This window comes from Myotis myotis, unplaced genomic scaffold, assembly GCF_014108235.1.
Source record: "Myotis myotis isolate mMyoMyo1 unplaced genomic scaffold, mMyoMyo1.p scaffold_m19_p_5, whole genome shotgun sequence".
Classification (NCBI taxonomy): domain Eukaryota; kingdom Metazoa; phylum Chordata; class Mammalia; order Chiroptera; family Vespertilionidae; genus Myotis; species Myotis myotis.
The window spans coordinates 103,728,543-103,746,034 of NW_023416357.1; the positions used below are offsets into that span (position 1 = coordinate 103,728,543).

Sequence of the window (17,492 nt, forward strand, 5' to 3'; positions counted from 1 at the left end):
CCGTCACTTTCCACTCCCTCACCTTTCCCCTCCCTCACCTTTCCCACTCCATCACCTTTCCCCTCCATCACCTTTCCCACTCCATCACTTCCCCTCCCTCACCTTTCCCCCTCCATCACCTTTCCCACTCCATCACCTTTCCCCTCCATCACCTTTCCCCCTCCATCACCTTTCCCACTCCATCACCTTTCCCCTCCCTCCACCTTTCCCCCTCCTCACCTTTCCCACTCCATCACCTTTCCCCTCCCTCACCTTTCCCCCTCCCTCACCTTTCCCCCTCCATCACCTTTCCCCTCCCTCACCTTTCCCACTCCATCACCTTTCCCCTCCCTCACCTTTCCCCCTCCCTCACCTTTCCCACTCCATCACCTTTCCCCTCCATCACCTTTCCCACTCCATCACCTTTCCCACTCCATCACCTTTCCCACTCCATCACCTTTCCCCTCCCTCACCTTCCCCTCCCTCACCTTTCCCACTCCATCACCTTTCCCCTCCATCACCTTTCCCACTCCATCACCTTTCCCCTCCATCACCTTTCCCACTCCATCACCTTTCCCCTCCATCACCTTTCCCACTCCATCACCTTTCCCACTCCATCACCTTTCCCCTCCATCACCTTTCCCACTCCATCACCTTCCCACTCCATCACCTTTCCCACTCCATCACCTTTCCCCTCCATCACCTTTCCCACTCCATCACCTTTCCCCTCCATCACCTTTCCCCTCCATCACCTTTCCCCTCTATCACCTTTCCCACTCCATCACCTTTCCCACTCCATCACCTTTCCTCTCCATCACCTTTCCCCTCTGTCACCTTTCCCCTCTGTCACCTTTCCCCTCCATCACCTTTCCCCTCCGTCACCTTTCCCCTCCATCACCTTTCCCACTCCATCACCTTTCCCCTCCATCACCTTTCCCACTCCATCACCTTTCCCCTCCATCACCTTTCCCACTCCATCACCTTTCCACTCCGTCACCTTTCCCACTCCGTCACCTTTCCCCTCCATCACCTTTCCCCTCCATCACCTTTCCCCTCCGTCACCTTTCCACTCCGTCACCTTTCCCCTCCATCACCTTTCCTCTCCATCACCTTTCCCCTCCATCACCTTTCCCCCCCCATCACCTTTCCCCTCCGTCACCTTTCCCCTCCGTCACCTTTCCCACTCCGCCGGCCGCCACCACGTGGTTGTCCTTCACCATCACCAGGCCGCCCAGGTCGTAGTGGTGAGAGGCAGCTCCGCCCACGAGGAGCCCGTACTTCTCCGCCAGCCGGAAGCCGGGCGTGGTCTTCCGCGTGCCCGCCACCTGCCCGGCCCAGCCCGCGCCCCGGGCGGCCGCCACGGCCCTCGCCGCCTGGCTGGCCACCCCGCTGCAGCGGGCCAGCGCGTTCAGGGCCGGCCGCTCCCCCAGCAGGAGGCCGTGCGCGGGGCCGCGGACCTCGGCCACCTTGGCCACCGGCACCAGCTCTGCGCCCTCAGGGAGGAGCCAGGAGACCTGGCAGTTGACTTGGGCAAAGATGGCATCGAAGAAAGGCCGCCCGGCCAGGACGCCCGGGGACTTGGCCCACAGCGCCGCCTGCGCGGGGGCTGCCCCTGTGGCCCAGGCCGCGTAGTTGAAGCCCGGGCAGTCCTCGCGGAGCCAGCTGTCCGCCAGGGAGGCCAGCGTGGCCGGGGGCAGCAGGAGCGCCAGGCCTGGAGGGAGAGAGAGCGCGCTGTGGTCCGGCTGCCTCCCCTGTGGCCCCGGTGACCATCAAAACGCAGCTGACCCTTGAGCCATGCAGGGGTCGGGACAGCAGCCCCGAGCAATTGAAGATCCCTATATAGCTTTTTTTGTTTTCCTACATAGCTTTTTAAACAGTATTTTAATTGCCCAGCTGGCGTGGCTCAGTGATTGAGCACCGACCCCATGATTCAGGAGCTCATGGTTTGATTCCCCGTCGGGGCCCATGCCCGGGTTGCAGGCTCCATCCCCAGTGTGGGGCGCCCAGGAGGCAGCCAATGAATGATCCTCTCTCATCATTGACGTTTCTAACTCTTTCTTCCTCTCCCTTCCTCTCCGAAATCAATAAAAAAAAAGACCTTTTTAAATAAATAAATAAATAAATAAATAAATAAATAAATAAATAATATTTTTATTGATTTTTAGAGATAGAGGAAGAGAAACATGGATGCGAGAGCAGAACATTGATGGACTGCGTCCTGCACGCCCCCTACCCAGGAATCAAGGCCGAAACCCAGGCACGTGCCCTGACCAGGAATTGAACCAGCAACCTTATGGTGCACGGGATGACGCCCGATCAACTGAATCACACCTGCCAGGGCTCCCATATAGCCTTTGACTCCCCCAAAACGCCAGTTACCCCTCGGTATCGATAGGGGATTGCTTCCGGGACCCTCCCCTCACTGATACCAACCTTCATGGACGCTCAAGTCACCGCATAAAACACTGCAGATGAATGCATCCCAACCATGGCTCCAAACAGTACAAGTGTTTATTGGGGAAAAAATTGCATGTAAGGGGGCCCGTGCAGTTCAAACCCGTGTTGTTCAAGGGTCAATTCCATTTAACAACCAGCGAAATTGGGCACTAGCCAACCAGGGTGAAGCTCTGGGGGTCCCGGGAGAGGGGCTGGGGTACTGGGAGGCCCCTGTGGACTGGTCAGCGTTGCCAGATTGAGCAAATAAAAACACACACCACCTAAATTTAAATTTCTGACCAACATCAAGGATGTTTTAGTATAAATATATCCTAGGTGATACTTAGAACATACGTTTACTTTAAAGTCTCTGTTGGTGCCCTGGCCGGGTAGCTCCGTTGGTTAGAGCATTGTCCCAGTGAGCCAAGGTTTTGATCAGTCCCTGGTCAGGGCACATGTCAGAGTCAGCCAAAGACTGCATAAGTGGTGGAGCAGTAGATCAATGTCTCTCTCTCTCTCTCTCTCTCTCTCTCTCTCTCTCTGAAATCTGTAGGCTAAAAATTTAAAAATATATCTGTCGGTTATCTGAAATGCAGATTTTAACCATGTCCTGTATCTTCTCTGGCAGACTTAGCACTGGGGCAGCTGCTATGGACCAGCCAGGGGCGGAGCGAACAGCATCTCCGTCACCTGCTGCCTTCCAGTCCGCCTGGAAGACGCCAGTGAAAGACGAGCTGGGTGTCCTTCAGCCAGGCGTCTCCACGGCACAGCGCTTTGAAGCTGGAAGCACAGCGTTTTCTAGGTGCAGATGGGACAGAGAGGAAAGGCAGGTAGGCCGAGGGCCACACAAAGTGCAGCAGGTCAGACCAGCCAGGCGTTGCGGTCATGGCGCTGACCCTCTGACGTGGCCCTCTGGCGTGGAGCCCCCCTCCCCCCCCAACCTGATGTTTCAATAAACTGTCACCTATCTAGAGATGGGAGCTGTACAAGGAGGCTGTCCACAGGGACACTGGGCTTGAGCCCCTCTCTGTGGGACACAGCTGCAGGAGTGTGGCTGAGTCCTTTGCCTGTAAAATGACAGCTGTGGGCACGGCGGTTGGTCTCTGAGGTCCTTCCTGCTGTGAGTATGGGCTAACGTGCCTCCCGCCTGTTGAATGAATGTGAATGCGATGACAGCAGAGGCTCAGGCATGGGGCATCATCCCCATCTGTCGGCCAAGAGCAGATCTGCAGCCTCAGGAAGCCTCCGGAGAAGGGAGGCCAACGGGGCAGCCTGTGAGGGAGCTGGGTTGGGTTGGGCTGGGGTGGGTTGGGTTTGTTACCGCACTTTTGCCCCAAGTTGAAGTAACGCCGTGCACTCTGGCTCGCTCTACTCTCAGAGGCGGGCTCTTCTTCCCCAAAGCCAAGAGGCTGCTCTTCACCCCTCACCCCTGCCCTCAGCCACCGTCCTGCCATCCAGCCGAGGCCTCCGGCCCCACGTTCTCGCCCACGGCCGTGCCAAGTGGCCTCCGCTCCTCTCTCACAGCCAGCGGTGCCCTGGCGGGGTGCTGGGAGCAAAGCACAAGGGACAGAGACGCAGCCCCCATCTCCCCTGTTGGCATCAGTGCAGCCAGGCCAAGGCCTGGAACAAACGGCAGGAGGCAGGGCCCCGTTCCAGGCAGACTCGGTGCAGGGACATTTGCTTTTTAAAGCGAATTTGAATCTTTCCACTGGCGAGTGTCAGAGAAACAAACGGATGCCTCTGTACAGGCTGATTCATCTCTACGGTGGAACTCTACTCGGCAATGAGAGGGGAACCAGCCACCGAGGACACGCAACGGGGACCCCTCTCAAGTGTGTGGTTCTAAGGAAAGAGGCCGGTTGGAAGGGCTGCATTCTACCTGACTCATCCAGATGACATTCTGGAAACGGCAAACTCATAACCACAGAGAGGAGACGGATGTTTGCCCCGGGGTGGGGAGGGGCTGGCCAGGAAGGGGCAGCACCCGGGAGTTTTTGGATGTGATTGAACTATTCTAGATCTTGTCTGCGATAGTGGCTACACCGCTGATGCCTTCATTAAGCCGCACAGAACTTCACAGAGAAAAGGGTAAATTTCACTGTCCATGATTATAGCTCATTAAACCTGACTTGAAAGTAAAACAATAAACAAGTAAATTTGAGTGGATTACTCGCCTGTTTAAAACCCCACTTTCACCCTGGCTGGTGTGGGTCAGTGGTTGGAGCGTTGGTCCATGCACTGAAGGGTCGACGGTTCAGTTACTGGTCAAGGGCACGTACTTGGGTTGCAGGCTTGATCCCCCATCCTGGTTGGGGCACATGCGGGGAGGCGAGCAATTGATGTGTCTCTCACACCGGTGTTTCTCTTTCTCTCTCTTTCTCTCCCTCCCTCCTACTCTTTAAAAATCGATGGAAAAAGTATCCTCAGGTGAGGATTAACAACAACAAAACCCACCCTGGCCGGTGCGGCTCCGTTGGTTGACCTTTGTCCCATGCACCAAGAGGTCGCAGGTTCTATTCTCGGTCAGGGCACATGAAGGCAGCCGATCCATGTTTATCTCTCTCTGGCTCTCCCCTCCTCTCTTTCTAAAATCAATAAAAACATATATATTTTTTAAAACTCCCCACTTTCTTTTTTTTCTTTTTTAAATATATTCTACTGATTTTTTTACAGAGAGGAAGGGAGAGGGGTAGAGAGCTAGAAACATCGATGAGAGGGAAACATTGATCAGCTGCCTCCTGCACACCCCCTACTGGGGATGTGCCCGCAACCAAGGTACATGCCCTTGACCAGAATTGAACCTGGGACCCTTGAGTCTGCAGGCCGACGCTCTATCCACTGAGCCAAACCGGTTAGGGCAAAACGCCCCACTTTCACTGTATTAGCTTTAGCTCTCTTGACTTCTTTGCATTTTTAATATATTCTTTTGACAAATCTTCATTGAGCAACTGGTCAGTGCCAGGTACTAATTGGAGGTGACAGAGTGGGCAGCTGTTTCTCTTAGCTTTCAGGCCTTAGCCCAGCGTTTCTCAACCTGTGGGTCGCGACCGCTTTGGTGGGTGGAAGGACCCTTTCACAGGGGTCGCCTAAGACCATCGGGAAACACATATATAATTACATGTTGTTTTTGTGATTAATCACTATGCTTTCATTATGTTCAGTTTGTAACAATGAAAAGACATCCTGCATATCAGATATCTGCATTACGATTCATAACAGTAGCAACATTACAGTGATGAAGTAGCCACGAAAATAATTTTATGGTTGGGGGTCACCACGTGCTCACTCCGCCCCTTGCTCCTTCCCTCCCATCACCCCCCAGCCGTGTTCCCCTCTGGGGGCAAAGGTATATCTTTCCAGAGCTTCTGGCTGTGTCGCAAGTGCCTGGCACAGTGACCCAGATGAATGTGCTGCTCTGATTGGGCAAACACAGCCAAACGTTGGAAGTTTTCTGTTGCTCAGCTTCATACGAAGTGTTCAGTGACAGCCTCTCAGAGGCCACGCGGTGGAATGAATCAGAGTCTGGACTCTGGAGCCACAGGGCCTGGGCCTCAAGGTGGCTCTGCCTCCTTCAGCTAAGTGACCGGGGCCAGCGACCCACCCTCTCCGGGGCCTTAGGCTCCGCACCTGCAAGAGCGACAATGCTAATAATCCCCTCATGGAGCTGTTATAAAAATTAAGTGGGTTAATATTTGCAAAGTGCTCAGGGACACTGTCTGGCACATGGCAGGCGTGTTTGCTGAAGGAATGACTGAAGCGTTTACCGAGGTGGTGGGAGCGAGAGGCAGAAATGACTAAGTGCCCCTGGGACGGGCGGCAGTTCCAGTGGCCTTGAAGGATGAGTAACGTTTGCCAAGCAGAGGTGTGGGGGGTGGGGTGGGAGGAGGCGGGCGAGACGGTTCAGGCTGAAAGAGCAGGTGCTCAAGGCTCAGAAGCAAGAAAATAGAGAGGGAAGGACGGCCGAGTAGGGTTCGCAGGAGAAATGGTGGGAGTTGAGGCCAGAGAGAAAAAGGATTGAACTAGCTGGAGTCTGGATAGATCGCGGGAGCCGTAACGGAATTGTAAGCAAGGGAACGACATGATGGTGACTTTTTCTAGAAGGGTCACTCCAGCCATCACCTGGAGATGGGTTGGGGGCAGGAGGAGGCGCAGCCATCGGCCAGACAAAAAGAGATGCAGCCCCGAATCGGGCGGGAACCGCAGGCCTAGCGGGCGGGGGCACAGGTGGTTCCTGAGGCGGGAGGTACAGGACGCGCAGCTAATAAGATGGAAGCCTTGGTTTCCGTCCTGGCAGCTGAAGACGCACCCAGAGCTGTTCAGGGAGGAGAGGGTGGGGGGGAGGATGGGACCGCAGAAGACAGCAGCCCGTTCTGCCTGTGTGTGGCCACCGGGCCCACAGCCTTCCTGCTCTCACTGGGCCTCCCCACAGGACAGCGTCCCTCCCTCTGCAAGTACAGACCCAGCCTCGCGCCGCCCTGGTGGCCCTGGTGCCGCCCTGGTGGCCCTGGTGACAAGGCTTATAAGCAGCAGAGCTGGGGGGGTTTTGGGGGAGGCGCGAGAGTGATTTGGTTTTGCAGATGCCAAGGTTGCGATGACAGCAGGAAAGGTGATGGCTGTCCCCGACGGAGGGTAGGAGAGCGGTTCTGGAGCTCAGAAGAGATACAGGGATGAGGACTGGAAACTTGGCAGCCGCCAGTGGACATGGCTGGCGACTGAGCATGGTGGGTGGGGAAGATCACCTGGTCAGGGAAGAAGAGGAGGCCCCGGGAGGGAGGGGGTGTCTGGATTTCAGGAAGCAGGGTGTGGCCCTGGCCATGTTCTCAGTGGTTAGCGTGTCAGCCCACACCCTCAGTCAGGGTGCGTGCAGAAGGCAGCCAGTCGCTGGGTCTCTCTCTCTCTCTCTCTCTCTCTCTCTCTCTCTCTGTCTCTCTCTCTCTCTCTCTCTCTCTCTCTCTCTCTCTCTCTCTCTCTCTCTCTGTCTCTCTCCTTCCAATCTCTCTGAAAAGCAATGGAAAAAATATCTTCAGGTGAGGATTAACAAGGGGTGGGGGAGAAGCAGGGTGTGAACAGAAGCAGAAGGAAGGCGGACGGGGTTGGGCTCAGCAGCGGGCAGGCCTTCCAGAGCAGTTCTGGTTCCGTGAGGTTGGGCAGGAACCACATGTCGTGGTCAGGAGTGGGGGGGGGGGGGTGAGGGCGCGGCCAGTGGCCGTGGACACCCCTGCAGCAGAGGCTGAGGGAGCGGGGCCCCCACCGCTGCCCAGGGGGTGGGGTGGGGGGGTGAACGGGTGTCACCCGGGCAGCTTCCCAGACCCTTGGCCGCGCAGGCCCATTGCAGACCCCCTGCATCCGAGTCTTGGGGGCGGGGGGTTCCCGGTACCCGGTTTTCGAAGCCCTGCCCTGTGACCCAGATGCACACGAGGGTGAGAACCAATAGCACACAGACCACACACTGACGCCCCGTTCAGATGCAGTGGCCGGAGGCGGCAAATCCAGAGACAGGCTTCCGACCAGCGCTCGCCTGGGGCTGGGAGAGCTCACCGACAGGAGGCCTTCGGGGCGGAAATGCTCTATGGCTGTGCAATTCGGGAAGGTTACAAAAATCACTGAGTTGTCTGCTTAACAAATTAAAGTCCTGTGCTCTGCGGGAAGGAGGAACCATGCTGCAACCCCCCGAGAACCGGTGCAGCCAGGAGCTGAGCACCGAGAGCCACCCTCGGGCTCCCGCGGCAGCGCACACCGCCACCCGGCAGTGCCCTCGGCAAAACAGATCAGGCTTCTCGATGCAGCCGATGGACAGAGGAGCGCAGGAGGGCATCCGCAGGGCTGCCACCAGCAGGGTTCAGACCAGAGGAAACCCTACAGGGGATAACCCGGTCTCTTCAGCAAATGCATTGCAAGGCAAGAAAAGGTTAAATAATCTTAAAACACATACTGACCAATCAATCACAGTGTATCCATCTTATTTGTAACCTAATTCAAACATACAAATTGAAACGAAATTAGGACATTTATGAAACAATTGAAAATCTGAACACTGTCTGGATATTTGATGACATTAGGAGAACTTTTAAAATTTAGTTGTGATCATTGCATTGTGAGTGTAATAAAAAGAAGTTATGCCTGGCTGGTGTGGCTCAGTGGTTGGGCATTGGCCCACATACCAAGAGGTCACCAGATCGATTCTCGGTCAGGGCACTTGCCCAGGTTGTGGGGCTTGATCCCCAATGGGGGGCATGCAGGAGGCATCCAATCGATGTTTCTCTCTATTCCCCACCCTTCCTCTCTCTCTAAAATCAATAAACACACACACACATATATTTAAAGCACAGCCAGTGTGTCCCAGTGGTTAAGCATCAACCGATGGACCAGGAGGTCACTGTTCCCTCCGGGCACATGTCCGGGTTTCTGGGCTCGATCCCCAGTCGGGGCGTGCAGGAAGCAGCCAATCAATGATTCTCTCTCATCACTGATGTTTCTGTTGCTCCCTCCCTCTCTGAAATCAATAAAAATATTTTTTTAAAAAGAAAAGTCATTATATTTTAGAAAATACATGCTAAGAAGTTAATGTATAAGAGCTGGTTTTTAAATATATATTTTAATTGATAACATTAAGATAATTTAATGTTAACAACCCGGGCCTGTGCCCTGAGCAGGAATCAAACCATGACCTCCTGGTTCATAGGTCGATGCTCAACCAGTGAGCCACACTGGTCAGTCCGAGAGCTGGTTTTGCTTTAAGGTGACCCTGGGAGGCAGAAAGAAGGGGGGGGGTGTGTGTGGCTGGGGCTGGACTGGCCACAGCTGATGGTTGCTGAGGCTGGATGATGGGTACATGAGGGTTCATCAGATTTTTCTGTCTGTGTGAATGTTTGACATTATAATTTTAAAAAATTGGAAAGAGAGAGAGAAGAGAGGCCCCTCATTTGAGACAGGGTCAAGGGGGGCGGAGAGCAGTGGTTCAAAACCCAGGCTCCGCAATGGAACTGTCTGGGGAGCTTTGCAAGATGCTGGGCCCCACCCCCGGAAAATCGGATGTAACGGGTCTGGAATGTGGTGACATCATTCTCATTCGCAGCAGAGATGGGAGCTCCGGCCCGGCCCGCAGGACAGAGGGAAGCTGCCACCCATGGTGCCTGCTGGCTGCCCGCACTTGCTACGCCTGCTCTGCGCGGTCACAGTCCTGCCCGCAGCTTTTCACGGTGGAGATCACCCGTCTTCACAGGTGGAGAACGAGGCCCAGAAACACAGAGGCCGTTACTGAAGGGCAGAGCTGGGAAACCACCAAGTGCACCAGCCCTGCCTTCGCCGCCGCCCGCGGGGTGACCGCCCGCCCCTTCCTTCGAGATCAGTTCTTCTGATCGCCTGTGGCAGAGGCAGATGCCGGGGCCAGGGCACATGTGAGAAATAAACAAACAGGCCTGGCACTGGCTCTCCTCAGGCCCTGACTCCATGCGTCTCCAACCAAAGGGGCTCCTTTGAAATGCAGGCTCTCTGAACGCGCAGCTGTGAGGGAAAGTTACTTTTATAACTTGACCGAGTTGTGCAGCCACCACCGCTGCAGCAGCTGGCGGGGACCGGACAGGCACGCTGTCCCCCCTGCCGCTCTCTGCCCTCGCACTGGTGGTGAGAGTTCCCTGGAGATGCCTGCCCTTTCATCCTCGCTCTCTCAACCCGATACCTTCCTAATTGCTTTTCCAGCGTTTTATTAAAGTTGGCATCTCTGGCCCCGCCCTGCGGCTCAGATGCTTGGGGCGTCCTCCCTACATCAAGGGGCCGAGTGTGCCCCGGTCTGGGCACCTGCGGGGGGTGGGGGTTGGGGGTTAGGGGTTGGGGGACTGACAGCCTATCTCTCTCTCTCTCTCTCTTTCTCTCTCTCTCTCTATGTCCCCCCCCCTTCTCTGCCTCCCTCTAAAATCAATTTTAAAAATAATAATTTTAAAAGAGAACTGACGTTTTCAAAAAGTTGGTGTCTCTGTTTCTGAGGGTATTTCTGCATCTCTCTATACACCTTACAGGGAAGGATACAGATAAACTGGGTCTGGCCCGACATACGGAGACCTTCCCCGCGGGCAGTCTTGCTGGTCCTGTCTGCGCTTCCAGGTTGCCCTGACTAGACAGGGGCTCCTTGCCAGCATCGGGCTTCCATCCCTCATCTTCCCTCCCTCATGCCTGGTGGGCGGAAGAAAGGGCGGCTGTGCCAATGGACCGAAATGAATATAACAAGTCTAGGTTCCGAATTGTATGTGGAACGAAGTGGCCTGTGTTTGTAGCCACGGTGGTGTTACAAGAGGCTGACCAAGTCCTCCAGCTAAAACCAGGTAATGATGGTTTCCCCAATTTACAGGGAGAAATTAATGTAGATAGAAGTTGTCAATTTTAAAGGTTTTGTCTTTATAAATTTTTCTTAAGCTCTGGGGCCTACTGCCACTTGTCATTAATCAAACACGGAATGCCGTAATGCATAGTAATAACAGCCAACACTTTTACTGTCCTTCCTCGGCACTGTGTCAAACATTTTATATATGTGAACACATTTCATCCTCACAACAACCCCATGGGAATACGACTATCACCCCCATTTTACAGATCAGGAAACTGAGGCACTGAAAGGGCAAGTAACTAGCCCAAAGTTCACATAGCTGGGAAGTGTGCTCTCAGGAACACCCGCCCAGGCAGGCGGGCTCGAGTCCCCTCACGTACCCCACCTCACTGTTAGACAGACCTGAGCAGAGCAAGGATGAGGGGCCAGGGACAGAAACTCACCGGGGCAGGAAACCCGGGTGCCCAGCAAGGGGCAAAACTGGGAAAACAAGGACCTTGCCCCCAGGGCAACCTGCCCTCCCCTGGCTTATCACTGGTCAGGCGGGTGAGACCCCTGACCTTTTCCTCCCTAAGATAACATCTAGGCCTCAGTTGTATTTCAGCTCCAGGCCCCAGAAAAGCAGCAAAACCAGACAAGTGATGCCAGGCTGCCTGGGCACCAGCTGCATTGACTAATGACCCTCTGCCCTGGCACCAACCAATCAGTGGAGACCACGACCCTGAAAGAGCACAGCTGGGAAGCTGATGAAATTCTATTCAGATCCTCCCCTGGACCTTCCCAAGATTTCCACCTGCAAGAGTGCAATAAATATGCTAGGACAAAGCAGCCTGCAAGAAACGGGCCATGCCATTCCCCCACAGGCATGGACCCCCCAACCTCTCAGGGACCCCATGAGGCTTGCAACCAGGGGAGCAGTGGGCCGTCAACTCGTCCCAGGCTCACCCCTGACCCTGTCTCCAAGCCCCCTTCTCTCTGCCCCCCCCCCCCCCCCCGCCAGTGACCAAAGCAGCCCCGCCGGGCTCTCCTGCTGCCTCCTCTAAGCCCGTCCTTGTGTCACTGCCCTAAGCGTGTTTTTGCTGCCACCCTCGACCCAACACCCTTTGGCTCAGTGCTGTGCAGCCCTATCTCCATTCCCCATCCCTTTTCCTTAAATACATTCAGTTTTTCTCTATTCACCATCTGAGACGGCTATTTAGCCTGCCCACGCACCGCCAACTTGAACCTTTCACTCACCACACTGCCATTTAATCTAGCACTAAGTCATATTTTAATTCAGCATATGTTTATAATATCAATATTCAGAGTTCCGGAAGCCGCAATCAGGGCTCCGGGGCCCTGTCCCTGGTGCTGGAGCAACAGCCTGGACTGGGAGTCAGAAGCGCCTGGGTTTGAACCTGCTCCACCACCCACACGCGGGGCAACGCCAGGCGGTTTGCTAACCTCTCGGAGTCAGTTTCACGAGGAAATCACAGAGCTGCAAAGAGGAGGGAACATGGCGATGACATCCAGTGCCAGGTGTCTGACCGGCAGCTTTGATGACCCATTTGGCAAACACCAGGTGGAGACAGAAGCTGGTTTGCACTGCAGCTTCTAGCTATCAATGCTCTTTTCTTCCCCCTTTCTCTCTAGCGAAGAGCAACAACCTCCACGTGGGGCCCAGTGTGATCACCCAGCATACGAACGGTGCAATAATCCACAGGATCTCAGAGCAGTTGGAGGGCAGCAAGAGAGAGGGCCGAGGGGTCGGCTGGGGCCAGACCGAGCAGGCCTTGAGTGCCAGGAAAGAGTTAGGGTTCTGCTCAACAGGCCATGGGAAAGCACTAAAACTTTTCATCAGAAGTCACAGCATCAAAAATGCTCTTTGAAGTTTAACTATCTGAATGGTGCCTCTGGCTCCTCACAGGTGTAAGCGGGAGGCTGCTGAACTGCTGGGCAAGAGGCAGGGAGCCAGGTGAGGTGTGAGGAGGGCATCCCTCCTGAGCTGTGAGCAAAAGGGCCCACTGCCTGCACCCAGTCCACGGACTTGGGGCTGGGCCGCCCGCTCGCACCTCGGCCAAGCCTGACCTCTCCGCCTTTGCCCACCAGCCCGCCATCTGCTTCTGCCCCAACTCTGTCCTCACCACTCCCCAGCCTTTGCCTCACCCCCTGACTTGTCTGCTCCCTCCCGGCTTAATTCCCTCGGCTAAGTGACCCCAGTGCCAGCCCTTCTGAGCTGCAGGTCAGGTGTGGTCACCTGTGTGAAGGCAGCGGAGGCCTCCCCCGGCCTCTCGCCCAGAGGGATGGGAACAGCACGGGAAAGGGCGCAGGTGACGCCAGAGAGGTAAATGCATAGGCTGCGGCCACTGTCCAGGTATTGGGTGCGAGGACAGTGAGCAGTAAAAGCTGACCCTGAGGTTTCCAGTCTGCGCAGGAGGGGGTGAGGCACGAGCAGAAATGGAGCTGGCATGGCAGGGGGAGGTCCAGGTGGAGGCGGGCAGACAGGGCTCCCAAAAATGGAGCGGAGGCTGAGGAGGCCGGGGCTGCAGGGACAGGTATGAGGGACGCCTCTGCTCCTCAATGAGGAGCAGGCCCAGCAAGGCTGAGCATCTTGCCCGAGGCCACACAGCGAGCAGGTGGCAGGGATGGGACTGGAACCCAGGCTCTGACTCTGAGGTTCTTTGTAAACCAAGAGCTGTTTGGGGCCAGAAGAGCTGCTTTCAGACCACAAGGGGGCTGGGCACACGGGGCGCGGGGCCAGCAGAAGCCGCAAACCAGGGCGGAGGTCAGAGCTGGGGAGCAAGCCCAGTGGAGACTCAGAGCTCACAGATGGGCCCCTTCCATGCACCCTGTCATCTGTCCTCCTCACACACTTGTATTGTCGTTTTACAGGTGCAAGGAAAGGGGCGCTGAGAAGCCAGGTGACTTGCCCAAGGTCAAGTTTCTGGTGGGGCCTGAACCTGCCCCCCACCCCCGCGGCCCGCCCTTCATTTGGCATTTAGCGACATCACCCCCACACCCCCCACCCCCTCTCCCCCCCTCCCCCCGCGCAGAGGATCACTGGACTCAAACCCCTCCCCCACCAGATGGGGCAGGACTTGGCTCCGGCCTCTCCAGCTGCCAGCCAGGGGCAGAGTCCAGAGCTGGCCCCATCCAGCCTCCCACCACCTGCCCCAGAGCCCCCAGGAGACGGCCCCTCCGGGCACCCCGCCTTTGCTGGGGCTGAAGCCCTTTCTTGGCCAGAGCTCCTTGAGGCCCAACAAGGAGGAGAAAGCAGTGGGAGAAGGGCCTTTGGCGGACAGAAAGGAATGCCTGGGGCCCAGAGAGGCTGGAGGGATTTGGGGAGGTGAAGACCCCCATGGACCAGAGGAGCCTCGGTCTCTGGTGGGGGTGGAGCGATCAGGGGCTGAGATAAGTTGGGAGGGGGAGCGGGGCAGGGTGGGGGGACGGGGGCGCAGGGGCGCAGGGGAGAGAGGTCTGGGGGCTCCTTTACCTTCGGGATCCATGACGGCTTGGAGCTGGCTCAGCTGCTCAGATCCAAAGTTCAGAGAGCTCTGGGGCGGGGGGTGGGGCTGCCCGGGGAGGGGGAGGAGGGCCCCAATCAGCCCTTCCCGGTTCCCTGGGGCTCCCTCTTGTCCCTGTTCCCGGCGTCAGGATCCCTGGCGGTGTGGTATCTCGTCTGCTTTCCAGGCTCCGAGGGGAGCTCTCCTTTGCGCAACTCAGAAGTCCTCCCTCTGAGCCAAAGGCCTGTTCTCTCCACACGCCCAGCGCCCCAGGGTGAGAGGCCGAGGATGCAAGAATGCGCTCCCCACCCCTCCCCGTGAGGGCCGGCCAGCCCCTTAGATGGTGCCCTAGGTCACAGTGGTCGGCAAACTCATTAGTCAACAGAGCCAAATATCAACAGTACAACGACTGAAATTTCTTTTGAGAGCCCAATTTTTTAAACTTAAACTATATAGGTAGGTACATTCAACTTTAAATTCACAGTTTTCGTCTTCCGTGTTTCTTTGCTTCTTCTTTGTAGCCATCTCAAACAGGGCACCTAAAACATGTTTCATTTTATAATAATAAAGCCACCAGCACAAAAGAATTACAATTCTTAAATTGATGACAAAAATACCTGTAGGATTTGCAGCTGGTTGGAAAAATACAGGTAACTTTATGCTTCGAGTAGGTACTTTTGTCACCCGCACGCGATTTGCGGACGCGACTAGCACTAACCACTGCACATGAGACTGCTGACTGGCTGGCTCACTCACCTCCTGCATGAATCACGCGCGCCACCCCCACCGACCGACTGGCACCCCCCACTTCTTCTAACGCCACTTCTTCAAAATAGACTCGCCCAGGCCGAAAACCGACTTCTGCGCATGGGCCACGAAGTTTCAATCGCACTGTACGTGCGCGCCCACATGTGGTATTTTGTGGTATTTTGTGGAAGAGCCACACTCAAGGGGCCAAAGAGCCGCATGTGGCTCGCGAGCCGCGGTTTGCCGACCGCTGGCCTAGGAGAGCCGGGCTCAGTGGGTTCAAACCTCAGTTCCATCCTTTTTTATCTCAAGAGCCTTTCTACCTCTTTCTACACCTCAGTTTGCTCTGCTGTAAAATGGGGTAACACTTACCTGCTGGGTTCACCTGAGAATCAAGTGAGGAAACTGCCAGCGACACAGAGTAAACGCTGGACAAATGTCCATTTCCCTTCCCGTCCCTCTTCCCGGGGTCCTTTAAGGTCGCGCACAGATCAGAACCCGGCCTCTGAGGGCGGGAAGGGGGCACTGCCGTGACCGGTACTGCGACTCCAGGCCTGTTCCCGTCCAAGAATGGCCACCTCCATTTCTTCCTCGGAACTGCGGGCTCCGGTCGCCGGGAGCCCTGATGCCAACTCACTGGCACCTTCCCAGCCTCTCCCTCCCTTCCTCTGCAGACAAGACCCTCCCAGGATTGGGGTCCAGGAGACAAGCTGGAGTTCTGGGGCGCAAAACCGAAGGAGGCCTCACCCCAGGTTCCATTTTGTACGCAGCCCCTTGCTTGCCTCACTCGCGCCAGGTCTGCTCCTGTCACCTTCTCCAAACTATGTTCCCCCCGATGTCATTTTCTCCCGGTTTCTCCCCTAAAGGCTCTGTGCTGTCGCTCTTTTTTTTTTAATTTATTTTTTTTAATACATTTTTATTGATTTCAGAGAGGAAGGGAGAGGAAGAGAGAGATAGAAACATCAATGGTATGAGAGTATCATTGATTGGCTGCCTCCTGCAGGCCCCACACTGGGGATGGAGCCCGCAACCCGGGTACCCTGACCGGGAATCGAACCGGTGACCTCTTGCTTCCTGGGTCGATGTTCAGCCGCTGAGCCACACCTGGCTGGGCTCTGTGCTGTCCCTTGCGGGTCCTTCTTCCTACACCCAACCCTCAAATTGTGGTGTTCCCTCAGTGCGGCGGGAGTTTCGCCTTTCCTCCTGGGCACACGGCGAAGCTGCATTTCTCAGCCTCGGTTACACTGAGGCCACCACAGCCTGACCCCTGTCCCAAGGAGGGTGAGAAAAAGCGAACGCCTCCCCATGGCCTCCCGCTCTCCTCGCCAGGAATGATGGAGCCACAATACGGAGGGAGCCGGGCCCTGAATGGCCCCATGGGAGGTCGCCCTCCGTGCGCTAGTGCTGAACTGCCACGTAAGCGAGGACAAAACTGAGTGTGGGGATTGGCAGTCACAGCGCCAGCTTGCCCTGGCTGACACTCTGAGACTGTCTCCTTTTCTCGCTGTGCACGGTAAACGCTAGAGTTGATGCATTTATTCATCGATACCGTTGTTCAAATTGCTATCTAAAATCAGATGACTCGCCCTGACCGGTGTGGCTCAGTGGATGGAGCGTCCACCTGCGGACTGAAGGGTCCCAGGTTCGATTCCGGTCAAGGGCATGTACCTGGGTTGCAGGCATATCCCCAGTGGGAGGTGTGCAGGAGGCAGCTGATCGATGTTTCTCTCTCATCGATGTTTCTGACTCTCTATCCCTCTCCCTTCCTCTCTGTAAAAAATCAATAAAATATATATTAAAAAATAAAAATGAATAAAATCAGATGACTCTTAGACCCATACCTCTCACTCTGACCTCCTTCCAAGATCCAGGTCTCTACTTCTAACCATCTCTAAACATCCCGCTCCTACCACTTCTAAAAATGAACTCAATATGTTTTCCCCCAAAATGCTCACCTCCCTGCATTCCCACACGATGATGTCAGCATCTGAATCTCCCGAGACAGAAACCTTGAAGTCTAACCTCATTCTTCCCCCATCACCTCAACAGCCAATTCGCCCTAAACTGCATTCTCTGAATAAATCCATTTCTGATCTGAACTCTGCTTTCCCCTGGGGCCACGCTCGCACTGTATTAACCTGGACTAGAATAATGTGCTCATCTTGGGGCCACACTGCCTTCAGGCCATCTCTGGATGCCAGGTTCACTCAAAAGACAGATCTGATCTTGCCACGTGTTTACGTAAAAACCATCATTTGGCCCTGGCTGGTTTGGCTCAGTGGATAGAGGGTTCAATTCTGGTCAAGGGCACATACCTCAATTGCAGGCTGGATTCCCAGCCCTGGACCAGGCATGTGCAGAGGCAACCAAGCAAAGTGTCTCCCTCACATCGATGCTTCCCTCTCTCCGTCTCTCCCCTCCCTCCCACTCTTTCTAAAATATCAATGGGAAAATATCCTTGGGTGAGGATTAACAACAACAAAATAAATAAATAAAATAAAAGCAGTGTTTCAAAAACACAACCCCAC

The 17,492-nt window shown here is 55.4% G+C and overlaps 1 protein-coding gene across 2 annotated transcripts in view; it reads right to left on the reverse strand.

Annotated features, from left to right (window-relative positions):
- The window catches only part of QPRT (quinolinate phosphoribosyltransferase), a 21,049-nt gene extending 6,571 nt beyond the window's left edge, over nucleotides 1–14,478 (reverse strand). Inside the window, exons 1-2 of one of the 2 annotated variants that reach the window (XM_036310770.1) lie at nucleotides 14,208–14,478; nucleotides 1,139–1,690 (exon numbers count right to left, since the gene is read on the reverse strand). In XM_036310770.1, coding sequence (XP_036166663.1) covers nucleotides 1,139–1,690; nucleotides 14,208–14,220 — 565 coding nt within the window. In that variant the 5' untranslated portion in view covers nucleotides 14,221–14,478. The remainder of the gene's footprint in view (nucleotides 1–1,138; nucleotides 1,691–14,207) is intronic. The other variant, XM_036310771.1, reaches the window with a different exon arrangement.
- Nucleotides 14,479–17,492: the final 3,014 nt, after the last annotated feature.